At 40.2% G+C, this 21,616-nt stretch overlaps 1 protein-coding gene across 2 annotated transcripts in view; it reads right to left on the reverse strand.

The window, feature by feature from the left end:
• LOC106585976 (AT-rich interactive domain-containing protein 3A) overlaps positions 1 to 6,857 on the reverse strand; it is a 244,762-nt gene extending 237,905 nt beyond the window's left edge. For both annotated transcript variants that reach the window (XM_045706903.1, XM_014172733.2), the window contains exons 1-2: positions 6,404 to 6,857; positions 5,197 to 5,889 (exon numbers count right to left, since the gene is read on the reverse strand). In XM_045706903.1, coding sequence (XP_045562859.1) covers positions 5,197 to 5,889; positions 6,404 to 6,442 — 732 coding nt within the window. In that variant the 5' untranslated portion in view covers positions 6,443 to 6,857. The remainder of the gene's footprint in view (positions 1 to 5,196; positions 5,890 to 6,403) is intronic.
• Between the last annotated feature and the right edge of the window lie 14,759 nt (positions 6,858 to 21,616).

Consider the following 21,616-nt stretch of genomic DNA (forward strand, 5'->3'; position numbering starts at 1 on the left):
CGTGGGAAGCGAACCCACAACCCTGGCGTTGGAAACACCATGCTCTACCAACTGAGCCACAGGGAAGACCAGTTAGTTGCTGCCTCCCTTTTTAGTTGCCTTTAAATGTGGTTTTGTTTTGTAACTCTGAACACACATAGAAAGCAGTCCGTCTCCAGCATGTCTGCTCGGCGACCGTAAGCATCCTTTTATTGTGCCATGACTGACTACAAATGACCTGGCTATAACAGCACATCATGAACAATATAGCTCTCAACTGGAGTCATATAGAGACGAGTCTTTCCTTGACAATAAACTAGTCTTTCCTTGACAATAAACTAGTCTTTCCATGACAATAAACTAGTCTTTCCTTGACAATAAACTAGTCTTTCCTTGACAACAGACTAGTCTTTCCTTGACAATAAACTAGTCTTTCCTTGACAATAAACTAGTCTTTCCATGACAATAAACTAGTCTTTCCTTGACAATAAACTAGTCCTTGACAATAAACTAGTCTTTCCATGACAATAAACTAGTCTTTCCTTGACAATAAACTAGTCTTTCCTTGACAATAAACTAGTCTTTCCATGACAATAAACTAGTCTTTCCTTGACAATAAACTAGTCTTTCCTTGACAATAAACTAGTCTTTCCTTGACAATAAACTAGTCTTTCCTTGACAATAAACTAGTCTTTCCTTGACAATAAACTAGTCTTTCCTTGACAATAAACTAGTCTTTCCATGACAATAAACTAGTCTTTCCATGACAATAAACTAGTCTTTCCTTGACAATAACCTAGTCTTTCCATGACAATAAACTAGACTTTTCTTGACAATAGATTTGTTTTCCTTGACAATAGAGACTAGTTTTCAGCAAAGCCTCACACAGATTTATGTATGACAGCTGTTTTCTAAACATACACTAGTGTTACTGATCAATACTACATACACTAGTATTACTGATCAATACTATATACACTAGTGTTACTGATCAATACTACATACACTAGTGTTACTGATCAATACTATATACACTAGTGTTACTGATCAATACTACATACACTAGTGTTACTGATCAATACTACATACACTAGTGTTACTGATCAATACTACATACACTAGTATTACTGATCAATACTATATACACTAGTGTTACTGATCAATACTACATACACTAGTGTTACTGATCAATACTACATACACTAGTGTTACTGATCAATACTACATACACTAGTGTTACTGATCAATACTACATACACTAGTGTTACTGATCAATACTACATACACTAGTATTACTGATCAATACTATATACACTAGTGTTACTGATCAATACTACATACACTAGTGTTACTGATCAATACTACATACACTAGTGTTACTGATCAATACTACATACACTAGTGTTACTGATCAATACTACATACACTAGTGTTACTGATCAATACTACATACACTAGTGTTAGTGATCAATACTACATACACTAGTGTTACTGATCAATACTACATACACTAGTGTTACTGATCAATACTACATACACTAGTGTTACTGATGATCAATACTATATACACTAGTGTTACTGATGATCAATACTATATACACTAGTGTTACTGATCAATACTACATACACTAGTGTTACTGATCAATACTACATACACTAGTGTTACTGATGATCAATACTATATACACTAGTGTTACTGATCAATACTATATACACTAGTATTACTGATCAATACTACATACACTAGTGTTACTGATGATCAATACTATATACACTAGTGTTACTGATCAATACTATATACACTAGTATTACTGATCAATACTACATACACTAGTGTTACTGATGATCAATACTATATACACTAGTGTTACTGATCAATACTATATACACTAGTGTTACTGATTCACACCACCGAGAGCAGAGCAGGGGAATACACCGTGTCATGATGGCTTATGGGTACATTCATGAGTATGTACAATATTACTGTTCTCAGATTTTTTTAATTGATAGATTTTTCATGTGTATGAAAATGTTGTGTTTATTTATTTAGCTAAATACTATATATCCATTGTTTAGCTGGAATGGAATAATGTTTGTATTAGCTATTATACATGAATGCACTTACTGTAAATCACTCTGGATAAGAACATCTGCTAAATTACTAAAATGTAAATGTTTTACATACAGATCTCATATCAATCACTCTATTGAATGATTTGTTATTTATTTATTAAAATGTTTGTAATTTGTTACGTTAGACTGTATAAAACCTAGCAGTACTACTGATTTCTCTGAGGAGGATATATAGTATTACTGTATAAAACCTAGTAGTACTACTGATTTCTCTGAGAGTGAGGAGGATATATAGTATTACTGTATAAAACCTAGCAGTACTACTGATTTCTCTGAGGAGGATATATAGTATTACTGTGTAAAACCTAGTAGTACTACTGATTTCTCTGAGAGTGAGGAGGATATATAGTATTACTGTATAAATCCTAGCAGTACTACTGATTTCTCTGAGGAGGATATATATTATTACTGTGTAAAACCTAGCAGTACTACTGATTTCTCTGAGAGGCAGATATATATTATTACTGTGTAAAACCTAGTAGTACTACTGATTTCTCTGAGAGTGAGGAGGATATATAGTATTACTGTATAAATCCTAGCAGTACTACTGATTTCTCTGAGGAGGATATATATTATTACTGTGTAAAACCTAGCAGTACTACTGATTTCTCTGAGGAGGATATATAGTATTACTGTATAAAACCTAGCAGTACTACTGATTTCTCTGAGGAGGATATATAGTATTACTGTGTAAAACCTAGCAGTACTACTGATTTCTCTGAGAGTGAGGAGGATATATAGTATTACTGTGTAAAACCTAGCAGTACTACTGATTTCTCTGAGGAGGATATATAGTATTACTGTGTAAAACCTAGCAGTACTACTGATTTCTCTGAGAGTGAGGAGGATATAGGTTTTATACAGTAATACTATATCAGTACTACTGATTTCTCTGAGAGTGAGGAGGATATACAGTATTACTGTATAAAACCTAGCAGTACTACTGATTTCTCTGAGCGTGAGGAGGATATATAGTATTACTGTATAAATCCTAGCAGTACTACTGATTTCTCTGAGAGTGAGGAGGATATATAGTATTACTGTGTAAAACCTAGCAGTACTACTGATTTCTCTGAGGAGGATATATAGTATTACTGTATTAAACCTAGCAGTACTACTGATTTCTCTGAGAGTGAGGAGGATATATATTATTACTGTGTAAAACCTAGCAGTACTACTGATTTCTCTGAGGAGGATATATAGTATTACTGTATAAAACCTAGCAGTACTACTGATTTCTCTGAGAGTGAGGAGGATATAGGTTTTATACAGTAATACTATATCAGTACTACTGATTTCTCTGAGAGTGAGGAGGATATATAGTATTACTGTGTAAAACCTAGCAGTACTACTGATTTCTCTGAGGAGGATATATTAGTTACTGTATAAAACCTAGCAGTACTAGTGATTTCTCTCAGAGTGAGGAGGATATATAGTATTACTGTATAAAACCTAGCAGTACTACTGATTTCTCTGAGGAGGATATATAGTATTACTGTATAAAACCTAGCAGTACTACTGATTTCTCTGAGAGTGAGGAGGATATATTGTATTACTGTGTAAAACCTAGCAGTACTACTGATTTCTCTGAAAGTGAGGAGGATATATAGTATTACTGTGTTAAACCTAGCAGTACTACTGATTTCTCTGAGAGTGAGGAGGATATATAGTATTACTGTGTAAAACCTAGCAGTACTACTGATTTCTCTGAGAGTGAGGAGGATATATAGTATTACTGTGTAAAACCTAGCAGTACTACTGATTTCTCTGAGAGTGAGGAGGATATATGGTATTACTGTGTAAAACCTAGCAGTACTACTGATTTCTCTGAGAGTGAGGAGGATATAGGTTTTATACAGTAATACTATATCAGTACTACTGATTTCTCTGAGAGTGAGGAGGATATACAGTATTACTGTATAAAACCTAGCAGTACTACTGATTTCTCTGAGCGTGAGGAGGATATATAGTATTACTGTATAAATCCTAGCAGTACTACTGATTTCTCTGAGAGTGAGGAGGATATATAGTATTACTGTGTAAAACCTAGCAGTACTACTGATTTCTCTGAGGAGGATATATAGTATTACTGTATTAAACCTAGCAGTACTACTGATTTCTCTGAGAGTGAGGAGGATATATATTATTACTGTGTAAAACCTAGCAGTACTACTGATTTCTCTGAGAGTGAGGAGGATATAGGTTTTATTCAGTAATACTATATCAGTACTACTGATTTCTCTGAGAGTGAGGAGGATATATAGCGTTTATAGCAGAAAAAACATGATCATTTATCTCTCTGAAATGAAACCATCAAGTGATATATTTTAAACAAATACATGTCTGTCATTCAACAACCTCATGCCATGATTATATGGTGAAAAAAACACACCAATCTCTTTCAATAAAAGCTCATTTACCAACAATTCTGAAAATGGACATATAGCGTTTTGGAATGAAACTCTTTATGTGTTTTATCTAAAATGAATGAATACTTCAACGTTTAGTGTAAGATGCCCACAGTATGATGCCTTCCAATAGGATGCACAATTCCTATTTCACATACAGAATAGATGCCTAAACTTAAGTTAGGTTGAGTCTCTGGAGTGCAAATGTCGTTAAAAACAACTGCTGAACATCCTCTTGAGACGCTACAGATGTAGGATCTTAATTTGAGCCAGTTTGCTACAGAAGGAAAAATAATCCTGCAGCAAGAAAAAAATTAAATGTGAATCACTATGTGGATTATAACTAATGGACATTTTTGTCGGGGTTGATAAAAAAAAATGTTCGTTAGGGAAAATCAAGTCTGAAATTTCAAAGTGGAAATTATAAACGTTTGAAGCCTTTCTAAAACTCAAATACACTACAATGTCTGCATTTCCTGCGGAAATTAAGATCTTACTTCTTGTATAGTCAAACATACATTTAAATTGTGTTTTTGGATTTAGTAAAGGCTTTATTCTAGGCTGATTTAGAAAAGAGATTGAGTTGTTATCAACAGGGTTAGTACAGTCAGTGGAGAGTCTATGTTGAGTTAAATTTCATATCAAGGTATTACTTATTAGAAGTCAGCTGCTTTACCTGTTTGAATTGCTCGTCGTAAGTCCATTCGTGTTGCTGAGACTGTGGTGCCATCCCGCCCGGGGTCTCTGACTGCCGGGGCGCAGCGAGAGACCGAGTGGCTCTGGACATGACATGTACCAGGGCGTCCTTTGGCGAGTCTCCCGCCCCGGGGGGCATCGGATGGCGGGGCTGGTCCTCCTCATCGTCCATGTCATCTCCATCCAGATCCCTGTCGTCATTCTCCATACCTCGGTCCATACCCTCTGGATCATCGTCCATATCGGAGTAGTCGGTTTTGGCCGTGTGCCTGCTAACGTCAAGACTGTGAGAGAGAGACAGTTCCCGTTCAACGGAGCTCGTCAACTCGGGAGAAGAGTTCTCTATTCCCGCAGCGAAATCGCCCCGGACCGCTGCCTGGTAGTGACGGAAGGCGACGGCTTGTTGGTGGATCTGGGACTCGACCATGGAGCGGAGATCTTTTTCTTTCTCTGCCTGACGGAGCTTCTCTTCTAACGCCAGGCGGGCAGCCTGCTGTCGTTGGAGGTTTTCCATGACCGCCTCTAGCTTCATGCCTCCGCCGCTGGGCTGCTGGGACTGGGACTGGGAGTGGGAGTGAGAGTGGGACTGGGCCTGGGAGCCGGGGAAGTGGCTGTGTGTCGAGGCAGAAGAGACGAGCAGGGGGAGGTTGCAGGCGGAGGAGAACGCTGCTTGCTGTGCAGGGCGTAAGAGTAAAAAAAAAAATAACCACTCAAAATGAAAACTATTGTTAAGTCATAAACTGTTAAGAAATAACTTTGTGATAAAGTGGGGAAAACAGCATGGCCATGCGTATTATGCTGATGTGGCCGATATTTGGCCGCTGGAGTCGATATATCCCGAAAACGTGGTTTCTAACGTGTTAAAAGTGCAACATAAATATAGTACAATGTAAACTACTGTATTTCGTAAATGAACGTGGGTAACAAAGTAACATGTTGTGCTGTATAATGCTGACGTCGCTATAATAGACTAGTAGTGTGTATTGTGACAAAATAAACATTAAACCATTGGTAATATTTCTCTATAACGTACCCGAAACGTTCGTGTCAATCTATTGAAGAGTTTAAATGTTAAACGTTGTATATATATATATATATAAAAAAAAGTTAATCTACATACTCTATTAACAACAACCAATCAAAAATCAATCAACGCGGTTAGAGAAGGAAGAAAATGTGATCCTTACCAAAGCAGATTTAGTTGCTAAACTGGTTTTATCAACCATGCTTCTGTAGTCAGATCAGACCCGAAATATCAAACGGTTCGCAAAGTATCTCCTTTCAATGTTAAATGTGTAAGTATTCCTGAATCCGGATTGAACATCGGGATCCGTGTCTCGATTGAAGCAAACAGAATAATGTGTATAAATGTAGTCGCAGTGATCGAGTCTTTAAACCCTGAAGATTTTGTCAAGAAGTGGCAACTGTAGTCAGAATGACCTCTCCAGGTGAAGGATCAAACCCTGTAGTCAGAGAATGACCTCTCCAGGTGAAGGATCAAACCCTGTAGTCAGAGAATGACCTCTCCAGGTGAAGGATCAAACCCTGTAGTCAGAATGACCTCTCCATGTGAAGGATCAAACCCTGTAGTCAGAGAATGACCTCTCCAGGTGAAGGATCAAACCCTGTAGTCAGAGAATGACCTCTCCATGTGAAGGACCAAACCCTGTAGTCAGAGAATGACCTCTTCAGGTGAAGGATCAAACCCTGTAGTCAGAATGACCTCTCCAGGTGAAGGATCAAACCCTGTAGTCAGAATGACCTCTCCAGGTGAAGGATCAAACCCTGTAGTCAGAATGACCTCTCCATGTGAAGCACCAAACCCTGTAGTCAGAGAATGACCTCTTCAGGTGAAGGATCAAACCCTGTAGTCAGAATGACCTCTCCAGGTGAAGGATCAAACCCTGTAGTCAGAATGACCTCATCCAGATGAAGGATCAAACCCTGTAGTCAGAGAATGACCTCTCCAGATGAAGCACCAAACCCTGTAGTCAGAATGACCTCTCCAGGTGAAGGATCAAACCCTGTAGTCAGAGAATGACCCCTCCAGGTGAAGCACCAAACCCTGTAGTCAGAATGACCTCTCCAGGTGAAGGATCAAACCCTGTAGTCAGAGAATGACCTCTCCAGGTGAAGGATCAAACCCTGTAGTCAGAATGACCTCTCCAGATGAAGGACCAAACCCTGTAGTCAGAATGACCTCTCCAGGTGAAGGATCAAACCCTGTAGTCAGAGAATGACCTCTCCAGGTGAAGGACCAAACCCTGTAGTCAGAGAATGACCTCTCCAGGTGAAGGATCAAACCCTGTAGTCAGAGAATGACCTCTCCAGGTGAAGGACCAAACCCTGTAGTCAGAGAATGACCTCTCCAGGTGAAGGATCAAACCCTGTAGTCAGAGAATGATCTCTCCAGGTGAAGGATCAAACCCTGTAGTCAGAATGACCTCTCCAGATGAAGGATCAAACCCTGTAGTCAGAATGACCTCTCCAGGTGAAGGATCAAACCCTGTAGTCAGAATGACCTCATCCAGATGAAGGATCAAACCCTGTAGTCAGAATGACCTCTCCAGGTGAAGGATCAAACCCTGTAGTCAGAGAATGACCTCTCCAGATGAAGGATCAAACCCTGTAGTCAGAGAATGACCCCTCCAGGTGAAGGACCAACCCTTCTGCTCCCATTTGCTAACAACACGTCAATACAGTAATATTACGGAGGGCAGGGTCTACAGCCGACCTTGGAAATACACTTTATAACAACCGCAGTGAACCGACGGATCTCACATCGCCAAGTGTTGGAAACTATCCAAAAAGGGAGTCTGTTAATAGGTTACACGTTCTGTAATCTATAAATACATGTTTTTAGTCCTTAGGCTATTTAGCCTGGACCCTGTCCTACATACACTTTCCTAGTCGTTTCATACAACCTACGTACTGTTGTCTTTTTTTTAATCTCCTTTTTTTTCTCTCTCTCTCTCTCGACATAAATAGATTTAGAGGTTTTGTTTTTGCGCAACGTAAAAATTTTAATTCCGTTAAAAAGAACAAGCGAATAGGTCTACGTGCTTACGTCAGAGCGGGGGAAATGTTACGCGTTCCATTGCAGGTCATGGCTAGAAGGTATCCAGCTTCTGTCAAATTAACGTCAAAAGTTTATTTTTTATTTTTATTTGAGATGCATTTTAGCTAACCCTTTTCCTAACCTTAACCTAATTCTCCTAAACTGCTACATTAATTTTCCTAAACTGACTTGTAAGTTATCCTAACCTGCTACGAAAAGTGAAATCTGACATTAATTTGACAAAAGCTGGATACCTTCTAGCCATTCCCATCCATTGCAAGGGGCAGAATGTTTTTAACGTTTCACTCAATTCCCATCTAAATGTATGAATTTTGACAGATTACACCTCTCAAAAGTGATCCCATTCCGCATGGTAAATTAATTGACATAAAAGCCTACTACCCAGAACCAGAGGACATAGGCCTAGCTAAGCCTACTACCCAGAACCAGAGGACATAGGCCTAGCTAAGCCTACAACCCAGAACCAGAGGACATAGGCCTAGCTAAGCCTTCAACCCAGAACCAGAGGACATAGGCCTAGCTAAGCCTACAACCCAGAACCAGAGGACATAGGCCTAGCTAAGCCTTCAACCCAGAACCAGAGGACATAGGCCTAGCTAAGCCTACAACCCAGAACCAGAGGACATAGGCCTAGCTAAGCCTACAACCCAGAACCAGAGGACATAGGCCTAGCTAAGCCTTCAACCCAGAACCAGAGGACATAGGCCTAGCTAAGCCTTCAACCCAGAACCAGAGGACATAGGCCTAGCTAAGCCTTCAACCCAGAAGCAGAGGACATAGGCCTAGCTAAGCCTACCTAAGGGCATCATAAACACAAACTGCACCAGGAAAAGAAAGCTGTAAGTATTTGTAGTAGAATAAAGGTCCTATGTGAAAGTAATGAATACAGTGAAGTCATTTTAACACCTTTTGTATTTCTGTACTCTGAATCATAGACTGTAAAACATACGGTCTCTAAATATACCTTTGGTACAAGACAAAGATGTGCTGATGTCCATCGACTCCAAAGGAAACACTTATAATTCTAGTGACTTTGTGTTTTTCTAGTATAATGCATTTGTTTAGCTGTATCTGTATCTGTCATTGTGCCGTTATGTGTTTACTATCTAATCCAAAATGCAACAAACTAAGTTTCCTCTGGGGAAATTAAAGCTATTCTCTTCTGTTCTCTTCTGTTCTATTCTATTATTTTCTGTTCTCTTCTCTTCTATTCTATTCCCACCTGTTCTATTCTATTCTCACCTGTTCTATTCTATTCTCACCTGTTCTATTCTATTCTCACCTGTTCTATTCTATTCTCACCTGTTCTATTCTATTCTCACCTGTTCTATTCTATTCTCACCTGTTCTATTCTATTCTCACCTGTTCTATTCTATTCTCACCTGTTCTATTCTATTCTCACCTGTTGTATTCTATTCTCACCTGTTCTATTCTGTTCTATTCTATTCTCACCTGTTCTATTCTATTCTCACCTGTTCTATTCTATTCTCACCTGTTCTATTCTGTTCTATCTGTTCTATTCTATTCTCACCTGTTCTATTCTATTCTCACCTGTTCTATTCTATTCTCACCTGTTCTATTCTATTCTCACCTGTTCTATTCTATTCTCACCTGTTCTATTCTGTTCTATCTGTTCTATTCTATTCTCACCTGTTCTATTCTATTCTCACCTGTTCTATTCTATTCTCACCTGTTCTATTCTATTCTCACCTGTTCTATTCTATTCTCACCTGTTCTATTCTATTCCCACCTGTTCTATTCTATTCTCACCTGTTCTATTCTATTCTCACCTGTTCTATTCTATTCTCACCTGTTCTATTCTATTCCCACCTGTTCTATTCTATTCTCACCTGTTCTATTCTATTCTCACCTGTTCTATTCTATTCTCACCTGTTCTATTCTGTTCTATCTGTTCTATTCTATTCTCACCTGTTCTATTCTATTCTCACCTGTTCTATTCTATTCTCACCTGTTCTATTCTGTTCTATCTGTTCTATTCTATTCTCACCTGTTCTATTCTATTCTCACCTGTTCTATTCTATTCTCACCTGTTCTATTCTATTCTCACCTGTTCTATTCTATTCTCACCTGTTCTATTCTATTCCCACCTGTTCTATTCTATTCTCACCTGTTCTATTCTATTCTCACCTGTTCTATTCTATTCTCACCATTTCTATTCTGTTCTATCTGTTCTATTCTATTCTCACCTGTTCTATTCTATTCTCACCTGTTCTATTCTATTCTCACCTGTTCTATTCTATTCTCACCTGTTCTATTCTATTCCCACCTGTTCTATTCTATTCTCACCTGTTCTATTCTATTCCCACCTGTTCTATTCTATTCTCACCTGTTCTATTCTATTCTCACCTGTTCTATTCTATTCTCACCTGTTCTATTCTATTCCCACCTGTTCTATTCTATTCTCACCTGTTCTATTCTATTCTCACCTGTTCTATTCTATTCTCACCATTTCTATTCTGTTCTATCTGTTCTATTCTATTCTCACCTGTTCTATTCTATTCTCACCTGTTCTATTCTATTCTCACCTGTTCTATTCTATTCTCACCTGTTCTATTCTATTCCCACCTGTTCTATTCTATTCTCACCTGTTCTATTCTATTCCCACCTGTTCTATTCTATTCTCACCTGTTCTATTCTATTCTCACCATTTCTATTCTGTTCTATCTGTTCTATTCTATTCTCACCTGTTCTATTCTGTTCTATCTGTTCTATTCTATTCTCACCTGTTCTATTCTATTCTCACCTGTTCTATTCTATTCTCACCTGTTCTATTCTATTCCCACCTGTTCTATTCTATTCTCACCTGTTCTATTCTATTCTCACCTGTTCTATTCTATTCTCACCTGTTCTATTCTATTCTCACCTGTTCTATTCTGTTCTATCTGTTCTATTCTATTCTCACCTGTTCTATTCTATTCTCACCTGTTCTATTCTATTCTCACCTGTTCTATTCTATTCTCACCTGTTCTATTCTATTCCCACCTGTTCTATTCTATTCTCACCTGTTCTATTCTATTCTCACCTGTTCTATTCTATTCTCACCTGTTCTATTCTGTTCTATCTGTTCTATTCTATTCTCACCTGTTCTATTCTATTCTCACCTGTTCTATTCTATTCTCACCTGTTCTATTCTATTCTCACCTGTTCTATTCTATTGTCACCTGTTCTCTTCTGTTCTATTCTGTTCTCTTCTATTCTCACCTGTTCTATTCTATTCTCACCTGTTCTATTCTATTCTCACCTGTTCTATTCTATTGTCACCTGTTCTCTTCTGTTTCTATTCTGTTCTGTTCTGTTCTATTCTGTTCTGTTCTATTCTACAGGCTCGAGTTTGATGCTTTGTGTTTACTGTATGTATATAGTATATATTGTAGTCCTATGTTGAATTTGTGTTTACTGTATTTATATAATATATATTATAAGCCTAATGTTGACTTTGTGGAAATTCCTCTGTATTCTGTCCAGATATATTTGTCATTTGCTGGCAGCACCATGTCACAGAGTGAATTCTGGGTAAATGTACTTGGTGAATAAAAGTGATGATGATGAAGTGGAGAAGCTAATACACTGTTTGGTCCTGGATGACTGTGTGCCATTATCTCATCACGATGTGAAACATAACTCCTCTTTTTGTTTTGTTCCCTGGTTACCGTTACCGACCCCTGGTTACCGTTACCGACCCCTGGTTACCGTTACCGACCCCTGGTTACCGTTACCGACCCCTGGTTACCGTTACCGACCCCTGGTTACCGTTACCAACCCCTGGTTACCGTTACCGACCCCTGGTTACCGTTACCACCTACCGTTACCGACCCCTGGTTACCGTTACCGACCCCTGGTTACCGTTACCGACCCCTGGTTACCGTTACCACCTACCATTACCGACCCCTGGTTACCGTTACCGACCCCTGGTTACCGTTACCGACCCCTGGTTACCGTTACCGACCCCTGGTTACCGTTACCGACCCCTGGTTACCGTTACCGACCCCTGGTTACCGGCGCCACGTCCATCTAGGACAGAGAGAGACAGAGGGATACTTCTATGACTAAATGTATGACTTTTAATCTGAAGGGAAGACGGTTTGTTCATTCTAAGGAGAACATCAATGGTATGAACTGAAGTGTGATCAAAATATAAATTATTCACATAGAAATTACTGTAAATGTCCAACTATTTTTAAACAAAGTAGGTTGAATATTGAATGTCATTAAGATAGTGAATATATTTGACATGTTCTCTGTTCTCAGCATTATACTGTGATGTAAAGTCCTCTATTTCTTTCTCTATTGAAGCAGATAGCAGGTAGCAGGTAATAGGTAGCAGATAGCAGGTAGCAGATAGCAGGTAGCAGCTGGCAGGTAGCAGATAGCAGGTAGCAGATAGCAGGTAGCAGATAGCAGGTAGCAGGTAATAGGTAGCAGATAGCAGGTAGCAGATAGCAGGTAGCAGGTAATAGGTAGCAGATAGCAGGTAGCAGATAGCAGGTAGCAGGTAATAGGTAGCAGATAGCAGGTAGCAGGTAGCAGGTAATAGGTAGCAGATAGCAGGTAATAGGTAGCAGATAGCAGGTAGCAGATAGCAGATAGCAGGTAGAAGTTAGCAGATAGCAGGTAATAGGTAGCAGTTAGCAGGTAACAGGTAGCAGATAGCAGGTAGAAGATAGCAGGTAGAAGTAGGCAGGTAGCAGATAGCAGGTAATAGGTAGCAGATAGCAGGTACCCTGTTAGCAGGTAATAGGTAGCAGATAGCAGGTACCCTGTTAGCAGGTAATAGGTAGCAGGTACCCTGTTAGCAGGTAATAGGTAGCAGATAGCAGGTACCCTGTTAGCAGGTAATAGGTAGCAGGTAGCAGGTACCCTGTTAGCAGGTAATAGGTAGCAGGTACCCTGTTAGCAGGTAATAGGTAGCAGATAGCAGGTACCCTGTTAGCAGGTAATAGGTAGCAGGTACCCTGTTAGCAGGTAATAGGTAGCAGGTACCCTGTTAGCAGGTAATAGGTAGCAGGTAATAGGTAGCAGGTACCCTGTTAGCAGGTAATAGGTAGCAGGTAGCAGGTACCCTGTTAGCAGGTAATAGGTAGCAGATAGCAGGTACCCTGTTAGCAGGTAATAGGTAGCAGGTACCCTGTTAGCAGGTAATAGGTAGCAGATAGCAGGTACCCTGTTAGCAGGTAATAGGTAGCAGGTAGCAGGTACCCTGTTAGCAGGTAATAGGTAGCAGATAGCAGATACCCTGTTAGCAGGTAATAGGTAGCAGATAGCAGATACCCTGTTAGCAGGTAATAGGTAGCAGGTACCCTGTTAGCAGGTAATAGGTAGCAGGTAGCAGGTACCCTGTTAGCAGGTAATAGGTAGCAGATAGCAGGTACCCTGTTAGCAGGTAATAGGTAGCAGGTACCCTGTTAGCAGGTAATAGGTAGCAGGTACACTGTTAGCTGGTAATAGGTAGCAGATAGCATGTACCCTGTTAGCAGGTAATAGGTAGCAGGTACCCTGTTAGCAGGTAATAGGTAGCAGGTACCCTGTTAGCAGGTAATAGGTAGCAGGTACCCTGTTAGCAGGTAATAGGTAGCAGATAGCAGGTACCCTGTTAGCAGGTAATAGGTAGCAGGTACCCTGTTAGCAGGTAATAGGTTGCAGATAGCAGGTACCCTGTTAGCTGGTAATAGGTAGCAGATAGCATGTACCCTGTTAGCAGGTAATAGGTAGCAGGTACCCTGTTAGCAGGTAATAGGTAGCAGGTACCCTGTTAGCTGGTAATAGGTAGCAGATAGCATGTACCCTGTTAGCAGGTAATAGGTAGCAGGTACCCTGTTAGCAGGTAATAGGTAGCAGGTAGCAGGTCCCCTGTTAGCAGGTAATAGGTAGCAGTTAGCAGGTACCCTGTTAGCAGGTAATAGGTAGCAGGTACCCTGTTAGCAGGTAATAGGTAGCAGGTACCTTGTTAGCAGGTAATAGGTAGCAGGTACCCTGTTAGCAGGTAATAGGTAGCAGTTAGCAGGTACCCTGTTAGCAGGTAATAGGTAGCAGTTAGCAGGTACCCTGTTAGCAGGTAATAGGTAGCAGGTAGCAGGTACCCTGTTAGCAGGTAATAGGTAGCAGGTAGCAGGTACCCTGTTAGCAGGTAATAGGTAGCAGGTAGCAGGTACCCTGTTAGCAGGTAATAGGTAGCAGGTACCCTGTTAGCAGGTAATAGGTAGCAGGTACCCTGTTAGCAGGTAATAGGTAGCAGGTAGCAGGTACCCTGTTAGCAGGTAATAGGTAGCAGGTACCCTGTTAGCAGGTAATAGGTAGCAGGTACCCTGTTAGCAGGTAATAGGTAGCAGGTACCCTGTTAGCAGGTAATAGGTAGCAGGTAGCAGGTTCCCTGTTAGCAGGTAATAGGTAGCAGGTAGCAGGTACCCTGTTAGCAGGTAATAGGTAGCAGGTACCCTGTTAGCTGGTAATAGGTAGCAGTTAGCAGGTACCCTGTTAGCAGGTAATAGGTAGCAGGTACCCTGTTAGCAGGTAATAGGTAGCAGGTACCCTGTTAGCAGGTAATAGGTAGCAGGTACCCTGTTAGCAGGTAATAGGTAGCAGTTAGCAGGTACCCTGTTAGCAGGTAATAGGTAGCAGGTAGCAGGTACCCTGTTAGCAGGTAATAGGTAGCAGGTAGCAGGTACCCTGTTAGCAGGTAATAGGTAGCAGGTAGCAGGTACCCTGTTAGCAGGTAATAGGTAGCAGGTACCCTGTTAGCAGGTAATAGGTAGCAGGTAGCAGGTACCCTGTTAGCAGGTAATAGGTAGCAGGTACCCTGTTAGCAGGTAATAGGTAGCAGTTAGCAGGTACCCTGTTAGCAGGTAATAGGTAGCAGGTACCCTGTTAGCTGGTAATAGGTAGCAGTTAGCAGGTACCCTGTTAGCAGGTAATAGGTAGCAGGTACCCTGTTAGCTGGTAATAGGTAGCAGTTAGCAGGTACCCTGTTAGCAGGTAATAGGTAGCAGGTACCCTGTTAGCAGGTAATAGGTAGCAGGTAGCAGGTACCCTGTTAGCAGGCAATAGGTAGCAGGTACCCTGTTAGCTGGTAATAGGTAGCAGTTAGCAGGTACCCTGTTAGCAGGTAATAGGTAGCAGTTAGCAGGTACCCTGTTAGCAGGTAATAGGTAGCAGTTAGCAGGTCCCCTGTTAGCAGGTAATAGGTAGCAGTTAGCAGGTACCCTGTTAGCTGGTAATAGGTAGCAGGTAGCAGGTACCCTGTTAGCAGGTAATAGGTAGCAGGTAGCAGGTACCCTGTTAGCTGGTAATAGGTAGCAGATACCCTTTTAGCTGGTAATAGGTAGCAGTTAGCAGGTACCCTGTTAGCTGGTAATAGGTAGCAGTTAGCAGGTACCCTGTTAGCAGGTAATAGGTAGCAGTTAGCAGGTCCCCTGTTAGCAGGTAATAGGTAGCAGTTAGCAGGTTCCCTGTTAGCTGGTAATAGGTAGCAGGTAGCAGGTGTCCAACGGAGCATTAGATTCCTTCCTGTTAGACCCAACAACAGGTTCTAGTCCATCTAATGAATAAGCTAAAGTTGTCATTGATATTGTATTCCATTGCGCAATAAAACATTTTCACTTTATGTGTTTCACAGTATAATAAATAATAAACTAAATGGAAAAATTCATTGATGTTCAAATAGCAAGTTGCAATTTCAGTGTTTTAGAAGAGCACGTCTTTATTTAGTAAATCTTGAAAGACACCACCCTCATTCATAACTGCAACTAAACTTCTACAAATCAGATATCTTGAACCATAATCATATAACAAACAAAATGGTGGAGTCGTGTTTTTATGAAGCATCGGTATGACATGGTTATCTGTAGATATACAGTATACTATATATATATATATATCTACAAGTCTGCGTAGGATATAATTTACATTTACGTCATTTATTACGCTAACCTCTGTGATTACTCAACATTAACTATAACGACGCCTCAATTATGGTCTGCTGCGTTCTTCCAGAGATGATTTGGTTGGAGCAAATTGATAATGACATCATTAACAGTGGATCTGACATCATTTAGAGTGGATCTGGCATCATTAACAGTGGATCTGGCATCATTAACAGTGGATCTGGCATCATTAACAGTGGAAATGGCATCATTAACAGTGGAACTGACATCATTAACAGTGGATCTGGCATCATTAACAGTGGAACTGGCATCACTAAGAGTTGAACTGACATCATTAACAGTGGATCTGGCATCATTAACAGTGGATCTGACATCATTAACAGTGGATCTGGCATCATTAACAGTGGAACTGGCATCACTAAGAGTTGAACTGACATCATTAACAGTGGATCTGGCATCATTAACAGTGGAACTGGCATCATTAACAGTGGATCTGACATCATTAACAGTGGATCTGGCATCATTAACAGTGGAACTGACATCATTAACAGTGGAACTGGCATCATTGAGAGTGGATCTGACATCATTAACAGTGGATCTGACATCATTAACAGTGGAACTGGCATCATTAACAGTGGAACTGACATCATTAACAGTGGAACTGGCATCATTAACAGTGGAACTGGCATCATTAACAGTGGAACTGGCATCACTAAGATTCTTACATTGACACTCATACACACACAAACACTCTCACACACACACTTTCACACTCACCACATATACTGCTGTTACTGTCTATTATCTATCCTTTACCCCTACCTACAGTATACTGCTGTTACTGTCTATTATCTATCCTTTACCCCTACCTACAGTATACTGCTGTTACTGTCTATTATCTATCCTTTACCCCTACCTACAGTATACTGCTGTTACTGTCTATTATCTATCCTTTACCCCTACCTACAGTATACTGCTGTTACTGTCTATTATCTATCCTTTACCCCTACCTACAGTATACTGCTGTTACTGTCTATTATCTATCCTTTACCCCTACCTACAGTATGCTGCTGTTACTGTCTATTATCTATCCTTTACCCCTACCTACAGTATACTGCTGTTACTGTCTATTATCTATCCTTTACCCCTACCTACAGTATACTGCTGTTACTGTCTATTATCTATCCTTTACCCCTACCTACAGTATACTGCTGTTACTGTCTATTATCTATCCTTTACCCCTACCTACAGTATACTGCTGTTACTGTCTATTATCTATCCTGTACCCCTACCTACTGCTGTTACTGTCTATTATCTATCCTTTACCCCTACCTACAGTATACTGCTGTTACTGTCTATTATCTATCCTTTACCCCTACCTACAGTATACTGCTGTTACTGTCTATTATCTATCCTTTACCCCTACCTACAGTATACTGCTGTTACTGTCTATTATCTATCCTGTACCCCTACCTACTGCTGTTACTGTCTATTATCTATCCTTTACCCCTACCTACAGTATACTGCTGTTACTGTCTATTATCTATCCTTTACCCCTACCTACAGTATACTGCTGTTACTGTCTATTATCTATCCTTTACCCCTACCTACAGTATACTGCTGTTACTGTCTATTATCTATCCTGTACCCCTACCTACTGCTGTTACTGTCTATTATCTATCCTTTACCCCTACCTACAGTATACTGCTGTTACTGTCTATTATCTATCCTTTACCCCTACCTACAGTATACTGCTGCTACTGTCTATTATCTATCCTTTACCCCTACCTACTGCGGTTACTGTCTATTATCTATCCTTTACCCCTACCTACAGTATACTGATGTTACTGTCTATTATCTATCCTGTACCCCTACCTACTGCTGTTACTGTCTATTATCTATCCTTTACCCCTACCTACAGTATACTGCTGTTACTGTCTATTATCTATCCTTTACCCCTACCTACAGTATACTGCTGTTACTGTCTATTATCTATCCTTTACCCCTACCTACTGCTGTTACTGTCTATTATCTATCCTTTACCCCTACCTACAGTATACTGCTGTTACTGTCTATTATCTATCCTTTACCCCTACCTACAGTATACTGCTGCTACTGTCTATTATCTATCCTTTACCCCTACCTACAGTATACTGCTGTTACTGTCTATTATCTATCCTTTACCCCTACCTACAGTATACTGCTGTTACTGTCTATTACCTATCCTTTACCCCTACCTACAGTATACTGCTGTTACTGTCTATTACCTATCCTTTACCCCTACCTACAGTATACTGCTGTTACTGTCTATTACCTATCCTTTACCCCTACCTACAGTATACTGCTGTTACTGTCTATTATCTATCCTTTACCCCTACCTACAGTATACTGCTGTTACTGTCTATTATCTATCCTTTACCCCTACCTACAGTATACTGCTGCTACTGTCTATTATCTATCCTTTACCCCTACCTACAGTATACTGCTGTTACTGTCTATTATCTATCCTTTACCCCTACCTACAGTATACTGCTGTTACTGTCTATTATCTATCCTTTACCCCTACCTACAGTATACTGCTGTTACTGTCTATTATCTATCCTTTACCCCTACCTACAGTATACTGCTGCTACTGTCTATTATCTATCCTTTACCCCTACCTACAGTATACTGCTGTTACTGTCTATTATCTATCCTTTACCCCTACCTACAGTATACTGCTGCTACTGTCTATTATCTATCCTTTACCCCTACCTACAGTATACTGCTGTTACTGTCTATTATCTATCCTGTTGCCTAGTCACTTTACCCCCTACCGATATGTACATAGCTACCTCAACTACCTCGTACCCCGTGCACGTCAACTCAGTACTGGTACTCAATGTACATAGCAATGTTATTTTTACTCAACAATTGTTAATTGTTATTCACTGTGTATTTCGTTATTTCTCATGTAATTATTTCAATATACAGTATATAAACTCGGCAAAAAAAGAAACGTCTCTTTTTCAGGACCATGTCTTTCAAAGATAATTGGTAAAAATCCAAATAACTTCACAATCTTCATTGTAAAGGGTTTAAACACTGTTTCCCATGCTTGTTCAATGAACCATAAACAATAAATAAATATATATATATATATATACAGCACCAGTCAAAAGTTTAGACACATCTACTCATTCAAGGGTTTTTCTTTATTTTTACTATTTTCTACATTGTAGAATAATAGTGAAGACATCAAAACTATGAAATAACACATATGGAATCATGTAGGAACCAAAAAAGTGTTAAACAAATCAAAATATATTTTATATTTCAGATTCTTCAAAGTAGCCACCCTTTGCCTTGATGACAGCTTTGCACACTCTTGGTATTCTCTCAACCAGCTTCACCTGGAATGCTTTCCCAACAGTTTTGAAGGAGTTCCCACATATGCTGAGCACTTGTTGGCTGCTTTTCCTTCACTCTGCAGTCCAACTCATCCCAAACCATCTCAATTGGGTTGAGGTCGGGTGATTATGGAGGCCAGGTCATCTGATGCAGCACTCCGTCACTCTCCTTTTTTCCTTTTTGGCCAAACATCCTTTACACAGCCTGGTGGTGTACAAACCAGATGGGATGGCGCATCGCTGCTGAATGCTGTGGTAGCCATGTTGGTTAACAAATTATAGTTTTGTCAAGTCGGTTAGGACATCTACTTTTTGCATGACACATGTCATTTTTCCAACAATTGTTGACAGACAGATTATTTCACTTATAATTCACTGTATCACAATTCCAGTGGATCAGAAGTTTACATACACTAAGTTGACTGTGCCTTTAAACAGCTTGGAAAATTCCAGAAAATTGTCATGGCTTTAGAAGCTTCTGATAGGCTAATTGACATAATTTGAGTCAATTGGAGGTGTACCTGTGGATGTATTTCAAGGCCTACCTTCAAACTCCGTGCCTCTTTGCTTGACATCATGGGAAAATCAAAAGAAATTTGCCAAAACCTCAGAAAAAACATTGTAGACCTCCACAAGTCTGGTTCATCCTTGGGAGCAATTTCCAAACGCCTAAAGGTACCGCGTTCATTTGTACAAACAATAGTAGGCAAGTATAAACACCATGGGACCACGCAGCCGTCACACCGCTCAGGAAGGAGACACGTTCTGTCTCCTAGCGATGAAGGTACTTTGGTGCGAAAAGTGCAAATCAATCCCAGAACAACAGCAAAGGACCTTGTGAAGATGCTGGAGGAAACAGGTACAAAAGTATCTATATCCACAGTAAAACAAGTCCTATATCGACATAAGCTGAAAGGCCGCTCAGCAAGGAAGAAGCCACTGCTCCAAAACCGGCATACAAAATCCAAGGTTTGCAACTGCACATGGGGACAAAGATATTACTTTTTGGAGAAATGTCCTCTGGTCTGATGAAACAAAAATAGAACTGTTTGGCCATAATGACCATCGTTATGTTTGGAGGAAAAAGGGGGAGGCTTGCAAGCCGAAGAACACCATCCCAACCATGAAGCACGGGGGTGGCAGCATCATGTTGTGGTGGTGCTTTGCTGCAGGAGGGACTGGTGCACTTCACAAAATAGATGGCATCATGAGGACGGAAAATTGTGAGGATATATTGAAGCAACATCTCAAGACATCAGTCAGTTAGTTAAAGCTTGGTTGCAAATGGGTCTTCCAAATGGACAATGACCCCAAGCATACTTCCAAAGTTGTTGCAAAATGGCTTAAGGACAACAAAGTCAAGGTATTGGAGTGGCCATCACAAAGCCCTGACCTCAATCCCATAGAAAATATGTGGGCAAAACTGAAAAAGTGTGTGCGAGCAAGGAGGCCTACAAACCTGACTCAGTTACACCAGCTCTGTCAGGAGGAATGGGCCAAAATTCACCCAACTTATCGTGGGAAGCTTGTGGAAGGCTACCTGAAACATTTGACCCAAGTTAAACAATTTAAAGGCAATGCTACCAAATACTAATTGAGTGTATGTAAACTTCTGACCCACTGGGAATGTGATGAAAGAAATAAAAGCTGAAATAAATAATTCTCTCTACTATTATTCTGACATTTCACATTCTTAAAATAAAGTGGTGATCCTAACTGACCTAAGACAGGGAATTTTTATTAGGATTAAATGTCAGGAATTGTGAAAAACTGAGTTTAAATGTATTTGGCTAAGGTGTATGTAAACTTCCGACTTCAACTGTAAATGCAGAAGATACAGTCTTAAACTAAGCTAGGTTACTGGAGTGGTCGATATGTCTACAGGTTACTCTCTCCCCCAGCAGCCCTAATACCACTGCTGGATTGCTTCTGAAGCTAAGCAGGGTTGGTCCTGGTCAGTCCCTGGATGGGAGACCAGATGCTGCTGGAAGTGGTCTTGGAGGGACAGTAGGAGGCACTCTTTCCTTTGAGCAA

This window comes from Salmo salar, chromosome ssa24 (assembly GCF_905237065.1).
Source record: "Salmo salar chromosome ssa24, Ssal_v3.1, whole genome shotgun sequence".
NCBI lineage: Eukaryota > Metazoa > Chordata > Actinopteri > Salmoniformes > Salmonidae > Salmo > Salmo salar.